The 16,441-nt window shown below is 36.6% G+C and overlaps 1 protein-coding gene across 1 annotated transcript in view; it reads left to right on the forward strand.

Annotated features, from left to right (window-relative positions):
• The window catches only part of LOC147357044 (complement factor H-like), a 58,710-nt gene that overhangs the window by 29,489 nt on the left and 12,780 nt on the right, over positions 1-16,441 (forward strand). Inside the window, 4 exon segments of the mRNA XM_086345594.1 lie at positions 5,992-6,201; positions 6,825-6,998; positions 9,436-9,612; positions 10,672-10,845. Of these exon segments, the coding sequence (XP_086201720.1) occupies positions 5,992-6,201; positions 6,825-6,998; positions 9,436-9,612; positions 10,672-10,845 (735 nt within the window).

The following is a 16,441-nucleotide window of genomic DNA, read 5'->3' on the forward strand; positions in this document are numbered from 1 at the left end:
TTAACAGACATCTGGGACAACTTCAGTACCATTCTCATTATGGGGATCTAAAATAGAGAGAGACAGAGACTTACTTGAAGAAATAATAGCTAAACTTTTCTAACCTGGGGAAGGAAAGAGACATTCAGGTCTAGAAGTCAGACAGTTCCAAAGAGAGATGACCCTGAAGAGGTCCATACCAGGGCATATTATCATTTAATGGAAAAAAAAAATAATGTTGTTGTTCCAAAGTAAACAGCAATGGGATCATACTTATCAATAAGTAGCTTAAATGTAAATGGGTTGAATGCCCCAACCAAAAGACAAAGACTGGCTGAATGGATACAAAAACAAGACCCCTGCCATCTAAAAGAGACCCACCTCAAAACAAAGGACATGTACAGACTGAAAGTGAAGGGCTGGAAAAAGATATTTCATGCAATTGGACACCAAAAGAAAGCAGGAGTAGCAATACTCATATAAGATAAAATAGACTTTGAAATAAAGGCCATAAAAAGAGACAAAGAAAGATACTACCTAATGATCAAAGGTCAATCCCAAAAGAAGATATAACAATTATAAATATATACACGCAGCCAACATAGGAGCAGCTTAATACATAAGGCAAATGCTAACAAGTATGAAAGGAGAAATAAACAATAACACAATAATAGTGGAAGATTTTAATACTCCGCCCACTCACACATATGGACATGTCATCCAAACAGAAAATTAGCAAGGAAACACAAACTTAAATGATACAATGAATACAATTAGACCTAATTGATATCTATAGGACATTTCACCCACAAACTGTACATTTCACCTTTTTCTCAAGTGCACAAGGGCCATTCTCCAGGATACATCACATCGTGGGCCATAAATCTAGCCTTGGAAAATTAAAAAAAAAAAAAAAATGAAATCCTTTCAGAGATCTTTTCTGATCACAATGCAGTAAGATTAAATGTCAACTACAGGAAAAAGAAATTAAAAATACAAACATATGGAGGTTAAGTAACACAATTCTTAATAACCAACAAAATAATGGAAGAAATCAAAAAGGAAATCAAAATATGCGTAGAAACAAATGAAAATGAAAACACAACAACTGAAGACATATGGGAATCAGTAAAAAGAATGCTAAGGGGAAGGTTCATAGCTTTACAAGCCTGCCTCAAGAAACAAGAGAAAAATAAATAACCTAATTTTACACCTAAAGCAACTAGAAAAAGAAGAACCTCAGGGATAGTATAAGGAAGGAAAGCATAAAAATTGGGGCAGAAATAAATGAAGAAGAAACAAAGGAGATGATAGCAAAAATCAACAAAATTAAAAGCTGCTTCTTTGAGACCATAAATAAAATAGAGAAACCATTAACCAGGCTCATCAAGAAAAAAAGGGAGAAGAATCAAATCAATAAAATTAGAAATGAAAATGGAGAAATCAGAACAGGCAACACAGAAATACACAGGATGACAAGAGACTACTATCAGCAACTATATGCCAATAAAATGGACAACTTGGAAGAAATGGATGAATTCTGAGAAAAGTATAACCTTCCAAAACTGAACCAGGAAGGAAGAGAAAATCTTAACAGACCCATCACAAGCATGGAAACAGAAACTGGAATCAAAAATTTCCAGCAAACAAAAGCCCAGGACCAGACAGCTTCATAGGTGAATTTATCAAAAATTTAGAGACAAGCTAACACCTATCCTTCCCTGGTGGCTCAGAGCGTAAAGCATCTGCCTGCAATGTAGTAGACCTGTGTTCAATCCCTGGGTGGGGAAGATCCCTTGGACAAGGAAATGGCAACCCACTCCAATACTCTTGCCTAGAAAATCCCACAGACGGAGAAGCCTGGTAGGCTACAGTCCATGGGGTCGCAAGGAGTTGGACACGACTGAATAACTTCACATTCACTTTTCTTTTCAACACCTATCCTACTCAAACTCTTCCAGAAAATTACAGAGGAAGGTAAACTCCCAAACTCACTCTGTGAGGCCAACATCACTTTAATTCCAAAACCAGACAAAGATGCCACAGAAAAAGAACACTAAAGGCCAATATCACTGATGAACACAGATGCAAAAATCCTTAACAAAATTCTAGCAATCAGAATCCAACAACATATTAAAAAGACCATACATCATGACCAAGTGGGCTTTATGTCAAGGATGCAAGGATTCCTCAATATTCACAAATCAATCAATGTCACACACCACATTAACAAATTGAAGGAAAACAACACATATGATTATCTCAATAGATGCAGATAAAGCCTTTAACAAAACTCAACATCCATTTATGATAAAAACCCTCTAAAAAGAAGGCATAGAAGGAACATACCTCAATATAATAAAAGCCATATATCATAAACCCACAGCAAACATTATCCTCAGTGGCAAAAAATTGAAATCATTTCCCCTAAAGTGAGGAACAGGACAAGGGTGCTCACTCTCAATACTACTATTCAAAATAGTTTTGGAAGTTTTATCCACAACACTCAGAGAAGAAAAGGAAATAAAGGACTCCAGATTGGAAAAGAACAAGTAAAACTTTCATGGTTTGCAGATGACATGATCCTCTACATAGAAAACCCTAAAGACACCATGGGAAAATTACTAGAGCTAATCAATGAATATAGTAAATTTGCAGGATATAAAATTAATACACAGAAGTCCCTTGCATTCCTATACACTAACAATGAGAAAACAGAAAGAGAATTTAAGGAATCAATCCCATTCACCACTGTGATGAAATGAATAAAATACTTAGGAATAAATCTACCTAAAGAAACAAAAGACCTATACATGGAAAGCTATGAAACACTGATGAAGGAAATCAAAGATGACACAAATTGATGGAGAAATATACCATGTTCCTGGATTGGGAGAACCAATATACTGAAAATGAGTATACTACACAAAGCAATCTATAGATTCAGTGCAATCCCTATCAAGCTCCAACGACATTTTTTCACAGAACTAGAAAAATTATTTCATAATTTGTATGGAAATATAAAAAAACCTCAAATAGCCAAAGCAATCTTGAGAAATAAGAATGGTACTGGAGGAATCAACCTGCCTGACTTCAGACTATACTACAAAACTACAGTCATCAAGATCGTATTTTACTAGTACAAAGCCAGAAATATAGATCAATGGAACAAAATAGAAAGCCCAGAGATAAATCCATGCACCTGTGGACACCTTATCTTTGACAAAGGAGGCAAAAATATACAATGGAGTAAACACAATCTCTTTAACAAATGGTGCTGGGAAAAGTGGTCAACCGTCTGTAAAAGAAGGAAACTAGAACACTTTCCAACACCATACACAAAAGTAAATTCAAAATGGATTTAAGATCTAAACGTAAGATCAGAAACTATAAAACTCCTTGAGGAAAACATAGGCAAAACTCTCTTTGACATAAATCACAGCAAGATCCTCTGTGGCCCACCTCACAGAGTAATGGAAATAAAAGCAAAAACAAGCAAATGAGATCTAGTTAAATGTAAAAGCTTTTGCACAATGAAGACAAGTCTAGGCAAGGTGAAAAGACTGACTTCAAAGTGGGAGAAAATAATAGCAAATGAAGCAACTGACAAAGAACTAATCTCAAAATCATATAAACAACTCATGCAGCTCAATACCAGAAAAACAAATGACCCAATCCAAAAATGGGCCAAAGCGCTAAACAGACATTTCTCCAAAGAAGACATACAGATGGCTAACAAACACATGAAAAAATGCTCAGCATCACTCATTGTCAGAGAAATGCAAATCAAAACCACAGTGAGGTACCATCTCCTGCCAGTCAGAATGGCTGCTATCTAAAAGTCTAATGCAGGAGAAGGTGTGGAGAAAAGGGAACCCTCTTACACTGTTGGTGGGGATGCAAACTACTACAACCACTATGGGTAACAGTGTGGAGATTCTTTAAAAAAAAAAAAACAAAAAACTGAACAGATCTGCCATATGACCCAGCAATCCCACTACTGGGCATACCCATTGAAAACAGAATTGAAAGAGACACATGTAACCCCAATGTTCGTCATAGCACTGTTTACAATAGCTAAGACATGGAACCAACCTAGATGTTCATCAGCAGACGAATGGATAAGAAAGTTGTGGTACATATGCCCAACAGAATATTTCTCAGCTATTAAAAAGATTGCAGTGGAATCAGTTCTAATTAGGTGTATGAAACTGGAGCCTATTATACAGAGTGATATAAGTCAGAGAGAAAAACACCAATACAGTATATTAATGCATATATATATGGAATGTAGAAAGATGGTCACGACGACCCTATATGCAAGACAGCAAAAGAGACATGATATAAAACCAGAGTTTTAGACTCTGTGGGAGAAGTCGAGGGGGGGATGATTTGAGAGAAAAGCATTGAAACATGTATATTGCTATATGTGAAATAGATCACCAGTCTAAGTTTGATGCATGAAACAGGGCACTCAAAGATGGTGCACTGGGACAACCCAGAGGGGTTGGATAGGGAGGGAAGAGGGAGGGGGGTTCAGGATGGGGTACACCCGTGGCTGACTCATGTCAATGTATGGCAAAACCCACCACAATATTGTAAGGTAATTAGCCTCCCATTTAAATAAAAAAATAATTAATAGAAAGTTGTTGTTCAGTTGCCAAGCCATGTCCAACTCTTTGTGACCCCATGGACTGCAACATGCCAGGCTTTCCTGTCTCTCACCATCTCCCAGAGTTTGCCCAGGTTCATGTCCATTGAAATGGTGATGCCACCCAACCATATCATTCTCTGTCACCCTCTTCTCCTTCCAGAGGAAAGGCAGTAGTTACCTACAAGGAGACCCTTACAAGTATCAACAGCTTCTGAAGAATATTTTTTAGGTCATAATGGACTGGCACAACATATACAAAGTAATGAAAGGAAAAAACTTGCAGCCAAGACTACTGTATCCAGGAAAAACATATTGAAACCATAGTGTGATGTCCCTTCACACCTGTCATAATGGCTACCATGAAAAAACATCAAGTGTTGTCAAAGATGTGGAGAAAAGGGGATCTTTGTGCACTGTTGGTGGGATTGTAAACTGGCAGAGTTGCTATGAAAAAGAATGTGGAATTTCCTTTAAAAATTAAAAATAGAACTGCCATATGATCCAGCTATTCCACTACTGGGTATTTATTCATAGGAACCAAAAACACTAATCTAAAAAGATATATGCACTCCAATGTTCATTGCAGCATTACACACAATAACCAAGGTTTGGAAGCCACCTAAAGAGTCCACTGATATATAAATAGATAAAGAATGTGTTTTATATATACGCATGATATGAACTATGACCGAGCCATAAAATATGAAACATTTCCATTTGCAACAACATGGATGTGTCTAGGATGTATTTATTCTAAGAGATGTAGGTCAGATAGAAAAAGACAAATGCCACATGATGTCACTTATGTGTGGAATCTAAAAATAAAACAAAAGGAAAACAGGCTCATACAGATACAGAAAATTAGTGAGTTGTTGCAAGAAAGGAGGAGGCGGTTGGCATAGTAGATAGAGGGGATTTTGAAGTACAAATTCCAGTTATGTAATAAGGAAGCCAGAGGGATGTAATATACAGCATACAGAATATGGTCAATAATATTGTAATATATGTTAGGACCTATTGTTACTAGACATACTGCTAGTCATTTTATAATATATGTAAAAGTAAAATCATTATGTAGCCCATTTGAAGCTAACATACTGTTATACATCCAACATTTCAATAAGAAATTCATTTCAAAAAGGATTAAGGGGCATATTGAACAAGTAGTAGTAGCATAGTGTTTATGGAGACAAATAGCTTGCAAGTTTCAAATATCTGTTGGTTTTAAAATTCTGTAATTGTTCTGAGTATTCTTTTTATTCTTATTTTAAAATCCAAAGTAATATTTGATTATTTTAACATTTTTAATTTAAAGATTATATTTGTACTTTACTCTTTGACCTCTGTACTTCATACAGAAAAAATTGGATGTTCTCAACCACCTCAAATAGACCATGGAACCATTAACTCATCTAACTCTGCAGAAGAAAGGAGAGAAATACATGAACAAAGGCTGTATGCACACGGCACAAAGTTAAGTTATACTTGTGAAGAAGGCTTCAACATATCTGGAAATAATGTGATAATATGCCAAATGGGAAAGTGGAGCTCTCCACCTCAGTGTGTAGGTGAGGACACTAGGCAAACCAAACTCTATTTTCAGTACCATTCATTAAAACTAATCAATAGGTCATTTATATATTAAAATAAAATGTATATATTTATACATTAAATCAAATTTGACATATAAAATTAATCATTTTTGTTACTAATAATTCCATTAGTTCTATAGAGAATCACTTTTCAATCTGGCAATTATTTTGTATTAACACCAGATGTGCAATAAAATTAAACAACTATTTATATTAGTAAACCTATTTATATTCCTATCTAAGTTTCAAAAAAAATGTCTTTTGTCTTTCCTAAAATGTCCCTTTTAATTTCTTACAATACATAGTACTTTTCCTAAGTGTGAAGTCTCAATGAGTTTTTCTTTTATTACTCATGATTGTTTAGAGCAGCACTGATGTTTTCTTTCATATATTGGTAATTTCAGTTTCAACTTATTGCTCAAATGGACACACCAGACTGGTAATTTTAAGAAAAATTTGTGCACTTTCCTCCCATGTCATGGAAGTTCCTGTATAATGATTTATTATTTTCAAGTAAAACTACCAAATATGTTGACCAGTACATCAAATTAAATTTCCAAGTTAGCAAAACATGAAATCATTCTTTCATTTCTTCCCAGGACTTCCTTGTGGACTTCCACCTTATATTCAGAATGGTGTTGTATCTCACAAGAAAGACAGATACCAATATGGAGAAGAAGTTACTTACAACTGTGATGAAGGGTTTGGAACTGATGGACCTGCATCTATAAGATGTTTAGGAGGGGAATGGTCTCATCCACAAGATTGCATAAGTATAGTATTTTTCCTTTTTTTCTAAAGCTGACAAATATCTTTTAATTCAAAGCATAAATGGCCAAATATGAAATTAAGCAGTAATTCTAGAATTTAACAAGCTATCTATGAAGAGTTCTGAATTCTGATAGAGAATTAATAACCCTAGAAATAATAAAAGTTTGATTTGTTGTTGGAGTTCAGTCATTCAGTCATTTCTGACTCTTTGCAACCCTATGGACTGTAGCAAGCCAGGCATCCCTGTCCTTCACTGTCTCCTGGTGTTTGCTTAAACCAATGTCCATTGAATCAGTGATGCCATTCAACCGTCTCATCGTTTGCTGTCCCCTTCTCCTCCTGCCCTCAATCTTTCCCAGCATCAGGGTCTTTTCCAATAAGTTGGCTCTTCATATCAGGTGAACAAAGTATTGGAGCTTCAGCTTCAGCATCAGTCCTTTGAATGAATATTCAGGGTCGATTTCTTTTAGGATTGACTGCTTTGATCTTGCAGTCCAAGGTACTCTAAAGAGTCTTCTCCAGCACCATAGTTCAAAAGCGTCAATTCTTTGGAACTTACTGTCCAACTCTCAAATCATACATGATTACTGGAAAAGTCATAGCTTTGGCTAGGTGGAGCTTTGTTGGCAAAGTGATGTCCCTGCTTTTTAATATGCTGTTGAGGTTTGTCATAGCTTTTCTTCCAAGGAGCAAGTGTCTTTTAATGTCATGGCTTCAGTGACCATCCACAGTGATTTTAGAGCCCAAGAAAATGAAGTCTGTCACTGTTTCCAGTTTTTCCCCATTTATTTGCTGTGAAGTGATGGGACCAGATGCCATGATCTCCATTTTTTGAATGTTGAGTTTTAACCGAGCTTTTTCAGTCTCTTCTTCCACCTTCACCAAGAGGCCCTTTAGTTCCTCTTTACTTTCTGCCATTAAGGTGGTGTCATCTGAGGCATAGCTGAGGTTATTGGTATTTCTCCTGGCAATCTTGATGCCAGCTTGAGCTTCATCCAGCCAGGCATTTCCCATGATGTACTCTGCATTTAAGTTAAATAAGCAGGATGACAATATACACCCTTGAAGTACTCTTTTTCTAATTTTGAGCCAGTCAATAGACCATGTATGGATCTAACTGTTACTTCTTCAACTGCATAGTTTTCTCAGGAGAAAGGTAAGATAGTCTGGTATTCCCAACTCTTCAAGAATTTTCCACAGTTTGTTGTGATCTATACAATCAAGTGCTTTAGTGTAGTCAATGAAGCAGATGTAGATGTTTTTCTGGAATTTCCTTGCTTTTTCTGTGATCCAATGGAGGTTGGCAATTTGATAACACTAAACTATCTCTTTCACATCATTTTAGGTTCAGTTTGAACATTCTCTGATATGCATCTCAGATTTCTGGTCTCTGTTCCTATACTATGGTTGGACTCTGCTCTTGTCACTACTCAATTTGCTGTTTGTTAATCATTTCTTTGTAATATGCAAATTTCTAAGACATTTAACATAGATCAGATCAGATCAGATCAGTCACTCAGTCATGTCCGACTCTTTGTGATCCCATGAATCGCAGCACGCCAGGCCTCTCTGTCCATCACCAACTCCCGGAGTTCACTGAGACTCATGTCCATCGAGTCAATGATGCCATCCAGCCATCTCCTCCTCTGTCATCCCCTTCTCCTCTTGCCCCCAATCCCTCCCAGCATCAGAGTCCTTTCCAAGGAGTCAACTCTTCGCATGAGGTGGTCAAAGTACTGGAGTTTCAGCTTTAGCATCATTCCTTCCAAAGAAATCCCAGGGCTGATCTCCTTCAGAATGGACTGGTTGGATCTCCCAAGGGACTCTCAAGAGTCTTCTCCAACACCACAGTTCAAAAGCATCAATTCTTCGGCGCTCAGCCTTCTTCACAGTCCAACTCTCACATCCATACATGACCAGAGGAAAAACCATAGCCTTGACTAGACGGACCTTTGTTGGCAAAGTAATGTCTCTGCTTTTGAATATCCTATCTAGGTTGGTCATAACTTTCCTTCCAAGGAGTAAGCATCTTTTAATTTCATGGCTGCAGTCACCATCTGCAGTGATTTTGGAGCCCCAAAAATAAAGTCTGACACTGTTTCCACTGTTTAACATAACTCAAGGTAACATATTTTGATAAAAGCAAAAATAGAAACATTCATAATTTAGGTGGGCTGTCATTGGAGAAGAGAATTTAAATTTCAGAAGTATGCAACTCTACCTCTTAAAATGTCACCATTCCCATGTTGTATTTTTGATAATATAGAGACAGTCAATGTGACTAAATCAAGATTTCTGACATTTGTCTCAAGGTATAAGAGAAATGCTGTAAATATTCATTGGTTTGATATGTAACTATTTATTTTCTGTAATATAATCAGTGGTTGCTATGAATCTTTAAAGTTGTACTAAACAAATGCATATTCTTTTTTCTTTCAGGCACAAATTGTGTTAACTTGCCCACCTTTGAGAATGCTGTACTCATATATCAGGAGAAGGATTTCTATAGGTCAGGAGAACAAGTGGCTTTTAAGTGTCTATCATATTATCAGTTGGATAGATCTAATACTATACAGTGTATTAAGAGCAAATGGTTAGGAAGGCCAGCATGCAGAGGTACTTTGGTAAATTTTTTAAATTTATATAAGTATCTGAAATAATATAATAGAAAATTATAGTAGAAAATTGCCTCCACTATCATTAAATGGACATAGATTACTTTTAGGCCAGGTCAAAAGCAGTTTGTGCCTGAACATAAAAAGGGATGGACTTGTGTTCCCAGTGTTTGGTGTTGTAGCCCAATAGTTCTCAAAGCACAGTCGTGACAGAGCATTCTCAGCACATTCTGTAAACTGTTATATGCAAGCAGATTCACAGGCTCACTCAGACTTGTTGAATCTAAACCTCTGGGGCTGCAACTCTGACAATGTCTTGATGATTCCCAAGGAATTCTGTGTATATTTCAGTTTAGGAACCATAGCTACAGTCTCTTGTAGTTACAGCCTCTTCATCCCCTGAATCATACTGAGGTATGCACATAATTGATGGTGATGTCCTTAGCATTTGCCCCAAAATGCCATTAAAGTATAGTTTTTAAAATTTACACTTTTTTTTCTATTATTTTTCCAGATCTTCTGTTCAAATCTTTAATTAATCATCTTTTCCTTGCAACTAGAGTATTCTTCAGAGTGTGTTAATTCTTGATCAGGTCTCTAAAGAAGAACCTACTGTGTTTATTTTCTGAAAGGCCCTAAAGTTATATCTCATAAACAGGATGAATGTAAACCAAATCTTGATGTCAAATGATGTTTTTATTATGTTTTGTTTACGGTTTATAAATTCATTTTGAATTTATATACTTTATAATTTTTATTTTACTAACCTCAAAAAGAGATTTCCAGGAAAACTTTTTTTTCAGTGCCTTAAAATTGTGTATCACTTTTCTAGTGAAGTATAGGGGAGAGATTTAAGATACAGAAGTTTAATTCATGCTGAAAAATATTGCTTTATTTCCTTTCCCTTAACCTTACCTATAAACTGATGACAATTAGCAGTCTTTCATGACAGATTAACTGTTGAATCAAAACAACCATGGAATATATTTGACATCCTATTTCCTCCTTGCTGTTCATGATAATCATTATATTAGAGATACTTTTTTATCTTTCTATTCAGATGTTTCCTGTGTGAATCCACCTCAAGTGGAAAATGCTATTATACACAATCAGAAGTCTACATATCAGAGTGGAGAGAGAGCACGTTATGAATCCATTGGGAATTATGAGCTTTTTGGAGAGATAGAAGTCATATGTTTGAATGGAATTTGGACAGAACCACCTCAGTGTAAAGGTAGAGTATCTTACTCACCCTGTCCACCCAATTTAGAGAATATAATAACAAGATATATTGAATCAAAATTAGGATGAAGTAGCCTTTCTGGAATAATTTTTAGTTGCAAAAAAAAAATGGTGCTGAAAATCCAGTTCTTTTGTGGTCTGAATATGTAATCTAACATATTTATTGTATGACAGTGTTGACTAGATTTGAGCTGTTGGAATCATGGGACATTTCCTGTCTTAAAACATTAAGATAGTCAGTTGTTCTCTGAAGATAAGTGTGTAAAAGATACTATAGTTACATTTAACAGCCCAAGAAATTCCACTTTGAGACATGGAATAAGCAGCTGGGGCCTGATCACAAAATCTGACATAGATGTGGGCAGCTGTACCTATGGATTATATTTAAAGGTAGATTACTAGCTGAGTTCCAGCAGAGCTATTTAAAATCCTACAGGATGATGCTACAAAAGTGCTACACTCATTAGTTCAGCAATTTGGGAAACCCAGCAGTAGTCATAGGAGTGGAAAAGGTCAATCCTCACCTATTCCCAAGAAGGGCAGTGTAAAAAATGTTCAGATCACCAGACAATTGCAGTCATCTCCCATACTAGTAAGGATATGTTCAAAATCCTCAAGCTAAGCTTGATGTGAATAGCTGATTCATTGGAAGGTTGAAGGAAGACAGAGAAGAGGGTGACAGAAGATGAGATGTTTGGGTGATATCACCGATTCAGTGGACATGAACTTAGCAATTCTGGGAGAGCTCAGGGACCTGGAAACCTGGCATGAGCAGTCTGTGGGGTCACAAAGTGTTAGACACGACTTGGTGACTGAACAATAACTAGCTGAACTCATTCAGGAAATGAGTGTACACATAAAAATAAAGAGTCTGAACTTGGTACTGGGACAATTCAGTGTTTAGAGATCAGAGAGGATGGGAATCCAAACCAAGAAGTATATTCAGTTCAGTTCAGTTCAGTTCAGTCGCTCAGTCATGTCTGACTCTTTGCAACCCCATAAATCAGCACGCCAGGCCTTCCTGTCCATAGCCAACTCCCGGAGTTCACTCAAACTCATGTCCATCGAGTCAGTGATACCATCCAGCCATCTCACCTCTGTCGTCCCCTTCTCCTCTTGCCCCCAATCCCTCCCAGCATCAGGGTCTTTTTCAGTGAGTCAAATCTTCACATGAGATGGCCAAACTATTTGAGTTTCAGCTTCAGCATCAGTCCTTCCAATGAACACCCATGACTGATCTCTTATGGAGGGACTGGTTGGATCTCGTTGCAGTCCAATGGACTCTTAGGAGTCTTCTGCAACACCAGAGTCCCAATTCTTTGGCACTCAGCTTTCTTCACAGTCCAACTCTCACATCCATACATGACCACTGGAAAAGCCATAGCCATGACTAGACGGACCTTTGTTGGCAATGTAATATCTCTGCTTTTCAATATACTATCTAGGTTGGTCATAACTTTCCTTCCAAGGAGTAAGCGTCTTTTAATTTCATGGCTGCAATCACCATCTGCAGTGATTTTGGAGCCTCCAAAAGTAAAGTCTTACACTATTTCGACTGTTTTCCCATCTCTTTGCCATGAAGTGACAGGGCCAGATGCCATGATCTTAGTTTTCTGAATGTTGAGCTTTAAGCCAACTTTTTCACTCTCCTCTTTCACTTTCATCAAGAGCCTTTTTAGTTCCTCTCACTTTCTGCCATAAGGGTGGTGTCATCGGCATATTTGAGGTTATTGATATTTCTCCTGGCAATCTTGATTCCAGCTTGTGCTTCTTCCAGCCCAGCATTTCTCATGATGTATTCTGCATATAAGTTAAATAAGCAAGGTGACAACATACAGCCTTTTCCTATTTGAAACTAGTCTGTTGTTCCATGTACATTAGCCACTTCTAATTTTTCGAGTTAACTTTTGCCTGGTTTGTAATTTTTGCAATCTCCAGTTGAATATGTTTTCATGTTTGAAGAGACTTTTTTTTAAAGACAACATACAGCTGAGTCTTGTTTAGGTGTCTACCCTGCCATTTTCAGGTTTTTAATTGATGCATTTAGGACCATTTATATTTAGAGTGACTTATTATCTATTAAGGACAGTCTGCCATTTTCTTATTTGTTTTGTGTGTGTTTCCTTCAATTCTCAATGTTTTTCTTTTCTTGACTTCCTTGTGGATTTTTTTTTCTTTTTTTAAAAATTTTATTTTATTTTTAAACTTTACAAAATTGTATTAGTTTTGCCAAATATCAAAATGAATCTGCCACAGGTATACATGTGTTCCCCATCCTGAACCCTCCTCCCTCCTCCCTCCCCATACCATCCCTCTGGGTCGACCCAGTACACCAGCCCCAAGCATCCAGTATCGTGCATCGAACCTGGACTGGCAACTTGTTTCATACATGATATTATACATGTTTCAATGCCATTTTCCCAAATCCTCCCACCCTCTCCCTCTCCAACAGAGTCCATAAGACTGTTCTATACATCAGTGTCTCTTTTGCTGTCTCGTACACAGGGTTATTGTTACCATCTTTCTAAATTCCATATATACGTGTTAGTATACTGTATTGGTGTTTTTCTTTCTGACTTACTTCACTCTGTATAATAGGCTCCAGTTTCATCCGCCTCATTAGAACTGATTCAAGTGTATTATTTTTAATGGCTGAGTAATACTCCATTGTGTATATGTACCATAGCTTTCTTATCCATTCATCTGCTGATGGACATCTATGTTGCTTCCATGTCCTGGCTATTATAAACAGTGCTGCAATGAACATTGGGGTACATGTGTCTCTTTCAATTCTGGTTTCCTCAGTGTGTATGCCCAGCAGTGGGATTGCTGGATCATAAGACAGTTCTGTTTCCAGTTTTTTAAGGAATCTCCACACTGTTCTCCATAGTGGCTGTACTAGTTTGCATTCCCACCAACAGTGTAAGAGGGTTCCTTTTTCTCCACACCCTCTCCAGCATTTATTATTTGTAGACTTTTGGATCTCAGCCATTCTGACTGGTGTGAAATGGTACCTCATAGTGGTTTTGATTTGCATTTCTCTGATAATGAGTGATGTTGAGCATCTTTTCATGTGTTTGTTAGCCATCTGTATGTCTTCTTTGGAGAAATGTCTATTTAGTTCTTTGGCCCATTTTTTGATTGGGTCATTTATTTTTCTGGAATTGAGCTGTAGGTGTTGCTTGTATATTTTTGAGATTAGTTGTTTGTCAGTTGCTTCATTTGCTATTATTTTCTCCCATTCTGAAGGCTGCCTTTTCACCTTGCTGATAGTTTCCTTTGATGTGCAGAAGCTTTTAAGTTTAATTAGGTCCCATTTGTTTATTTTTGCTTTTATTTCTAATATTCAGGGAGGTGGGTCATAGAGGATCCTGCTGTGATGTATGTCGGAGAGTGTTTTGCCTATGTTCTCCTCTAGGAGTTTTATAGTTTCTGGTCTTATGTTTAGATCTTTAATCCATTTTGAATTTATTTTTGTGTATGGTGTTAGAAAGTGTTCTAGTTTCATTCTTTTACAAGTGGTTGACCAGATTTCCCAGCACCACTTGTTAAAGAGATTGTCTTTAATCCATTGTATATTCTTGCCTCCTTTGTCAAAGATAAGGTGTCCATATGTGTGTGGATTTATCTCTGGGCTTTCTATTTTCTTCCATTGATCAATATTTCTGTCTTTGTGCCAGTACCATACTGTCTTGATAACTGTGGCTTTGTAGTAGAGCCTGAAGTCAGGTAGGTTGATTGCTCCAGTTCCATTCTTCTTTCTCAAGATCGCTTTGGCTATTCGAGGTTTTTTGTATTTCCATACAAATTGTGAAATTATTTGTTCTAGCTCTGTGAAGAATACCTTTGGTAGCTTGATAGGGATTGCATTGAATCTATAAATTGCTTTGGGTAGTATACTCATTTTCACTATATTGATTCTTCCAATCCATGAACATGGTATATTTCTCCATCTATTAGTGTCCTCTTTGATTTCTTTCACCAGTGTTTTATAGTTTTCTATATATAGGTCTTTAGTTTCTTTAGGTAGATATATTCCTAAGTATTTTATCCTTTCTGTTGCAATGGTGAATGGAATTGTCTCCTTAATTTCTCTGTTTTCTCATTATTAGTGTATAGGAATGCAAGGGATTTCTGTGTGTTGATTTTACATCCTGCAACTTTACTATAGTCATTGATTAGTTCTAGTAATTTTCTGGTGGAGTCTTTAGGGTTTTCTATGTAGAGGATCATGTCATCTGCAAACAGTGAGAGTTTTACTTCTTCTTTTCCAATTTGGATTCCTTTTATTTCTTTTTCTCCTCTGATTGCTGTGGCCAAAACTTCCAAAACTATGTTGAATAGTAATGGTGAAAGTGGGCACCCTTGTCTTGTTCCTGACTTTAGAGGAAATGCTTTCAATTTTTCACCATTGAGGATAATGTTTGCTGTGGGTTTGTCATATATAGCTTTTATTATGTTGAGGTATGTTCCTTCTATTCCTGCTTTCTGGAGAGTTTTTATCATAAATGGATGTTGGATTTTGTCAAAGGCTTCCTCTGCATCTATTGAGATAATCATATGGTTTTTATTTTTCAATTTGTTAATGTGCTGTATTACATTGATTTGCGGATATTGAAGAATCCTTGCATCCCTGGGATAAAGCCCACTTGGTCATGGTGTATGATCTTTTTAATGTGTTGTTGGATTCTGATTGCTAGAATTTTGTTAAGGATTTTTGCATCTATGTTCATCAGTGATATTGGCCTGTAGTTTTCTTTTTTTGTGGGATCTTTGTCAGGTTTTGGTATTAGGGTGGTGGTGGCCTCATAGAATGAGTTTGGAAGTTTACCTTCCTCTGCAATTTTCTGGAAGAGTTTGAGCAGGATAGGTGTTAGCTCTTCTCTAAATTTTTGGTAGAATTCAGCTGTGAAGCCGTCTGGACCTGGGCTTTTGTTTGCTGGAAGATTTTTGATTATAGTTTCAATTTCCGTGCTTATGATGGGTCTGTTAAGATTTTCTATTTCTTCCTGGTCGAGTTTTGCAAAGTTGTACTTTTCTAAGAATTTGTCCATTTCTTCCACGTTGTCCATTTTATTGGCACATAATTGTTGATAGTAGTCTCTTATGATCCTTTGTATTTCTGTGTTGTCTGTTGTGATCTCTCCAGTTTCATTTCTAATTTTATTGATTTGATTTTTCTCCCTTTGTTTCTTGATGAGTCTGGCTAATGGTTTGTCAATTTTATTTATCCTTTCAAAGAACCAGCTTTTGGCTTTGTTGATTTTTGCTATGGTCTCTTTTATTTCTTTTGCATTTATTTCTGCTCTAATTTTTAAGATTTCTTTGCTTCTACTAACCCTGGGGTTCTTCATTTCTTCCTTTTCCAGTTATTTTAGGTGTAGAGTTAGGTTATTTATTTGAGTTTTTTCTTGTTTCTTGAGGTATGCCTGTATTGCTATGAACTTTCCCCTTAGGACTACTTTTACAGTGTCCCACAGGTTTTGGGTTGTTGTGTTTTCATTTTCATTCATTTCTATGCAAATTTTGATATCTTTTATGATTTCTTCTGTGATTTGTTGGTTATTCAGCAGTGTGTTGTTCAGCCT

This window comes from Bos grunniens, chromosome 16 (genome assembly GCF_055505025.1).
Source record: "Bos grunniens cultivar Pamir isolate PY7600 chromosome 16, Bosgru_T2T1.0, whole genome shotgun sequence".
Taxonomy (NCBI): Eukaryota; Metazoa; Chordata; class Mammalia; order Artiodactyla; family Bovidae; genus Bos; species Bos grunniens.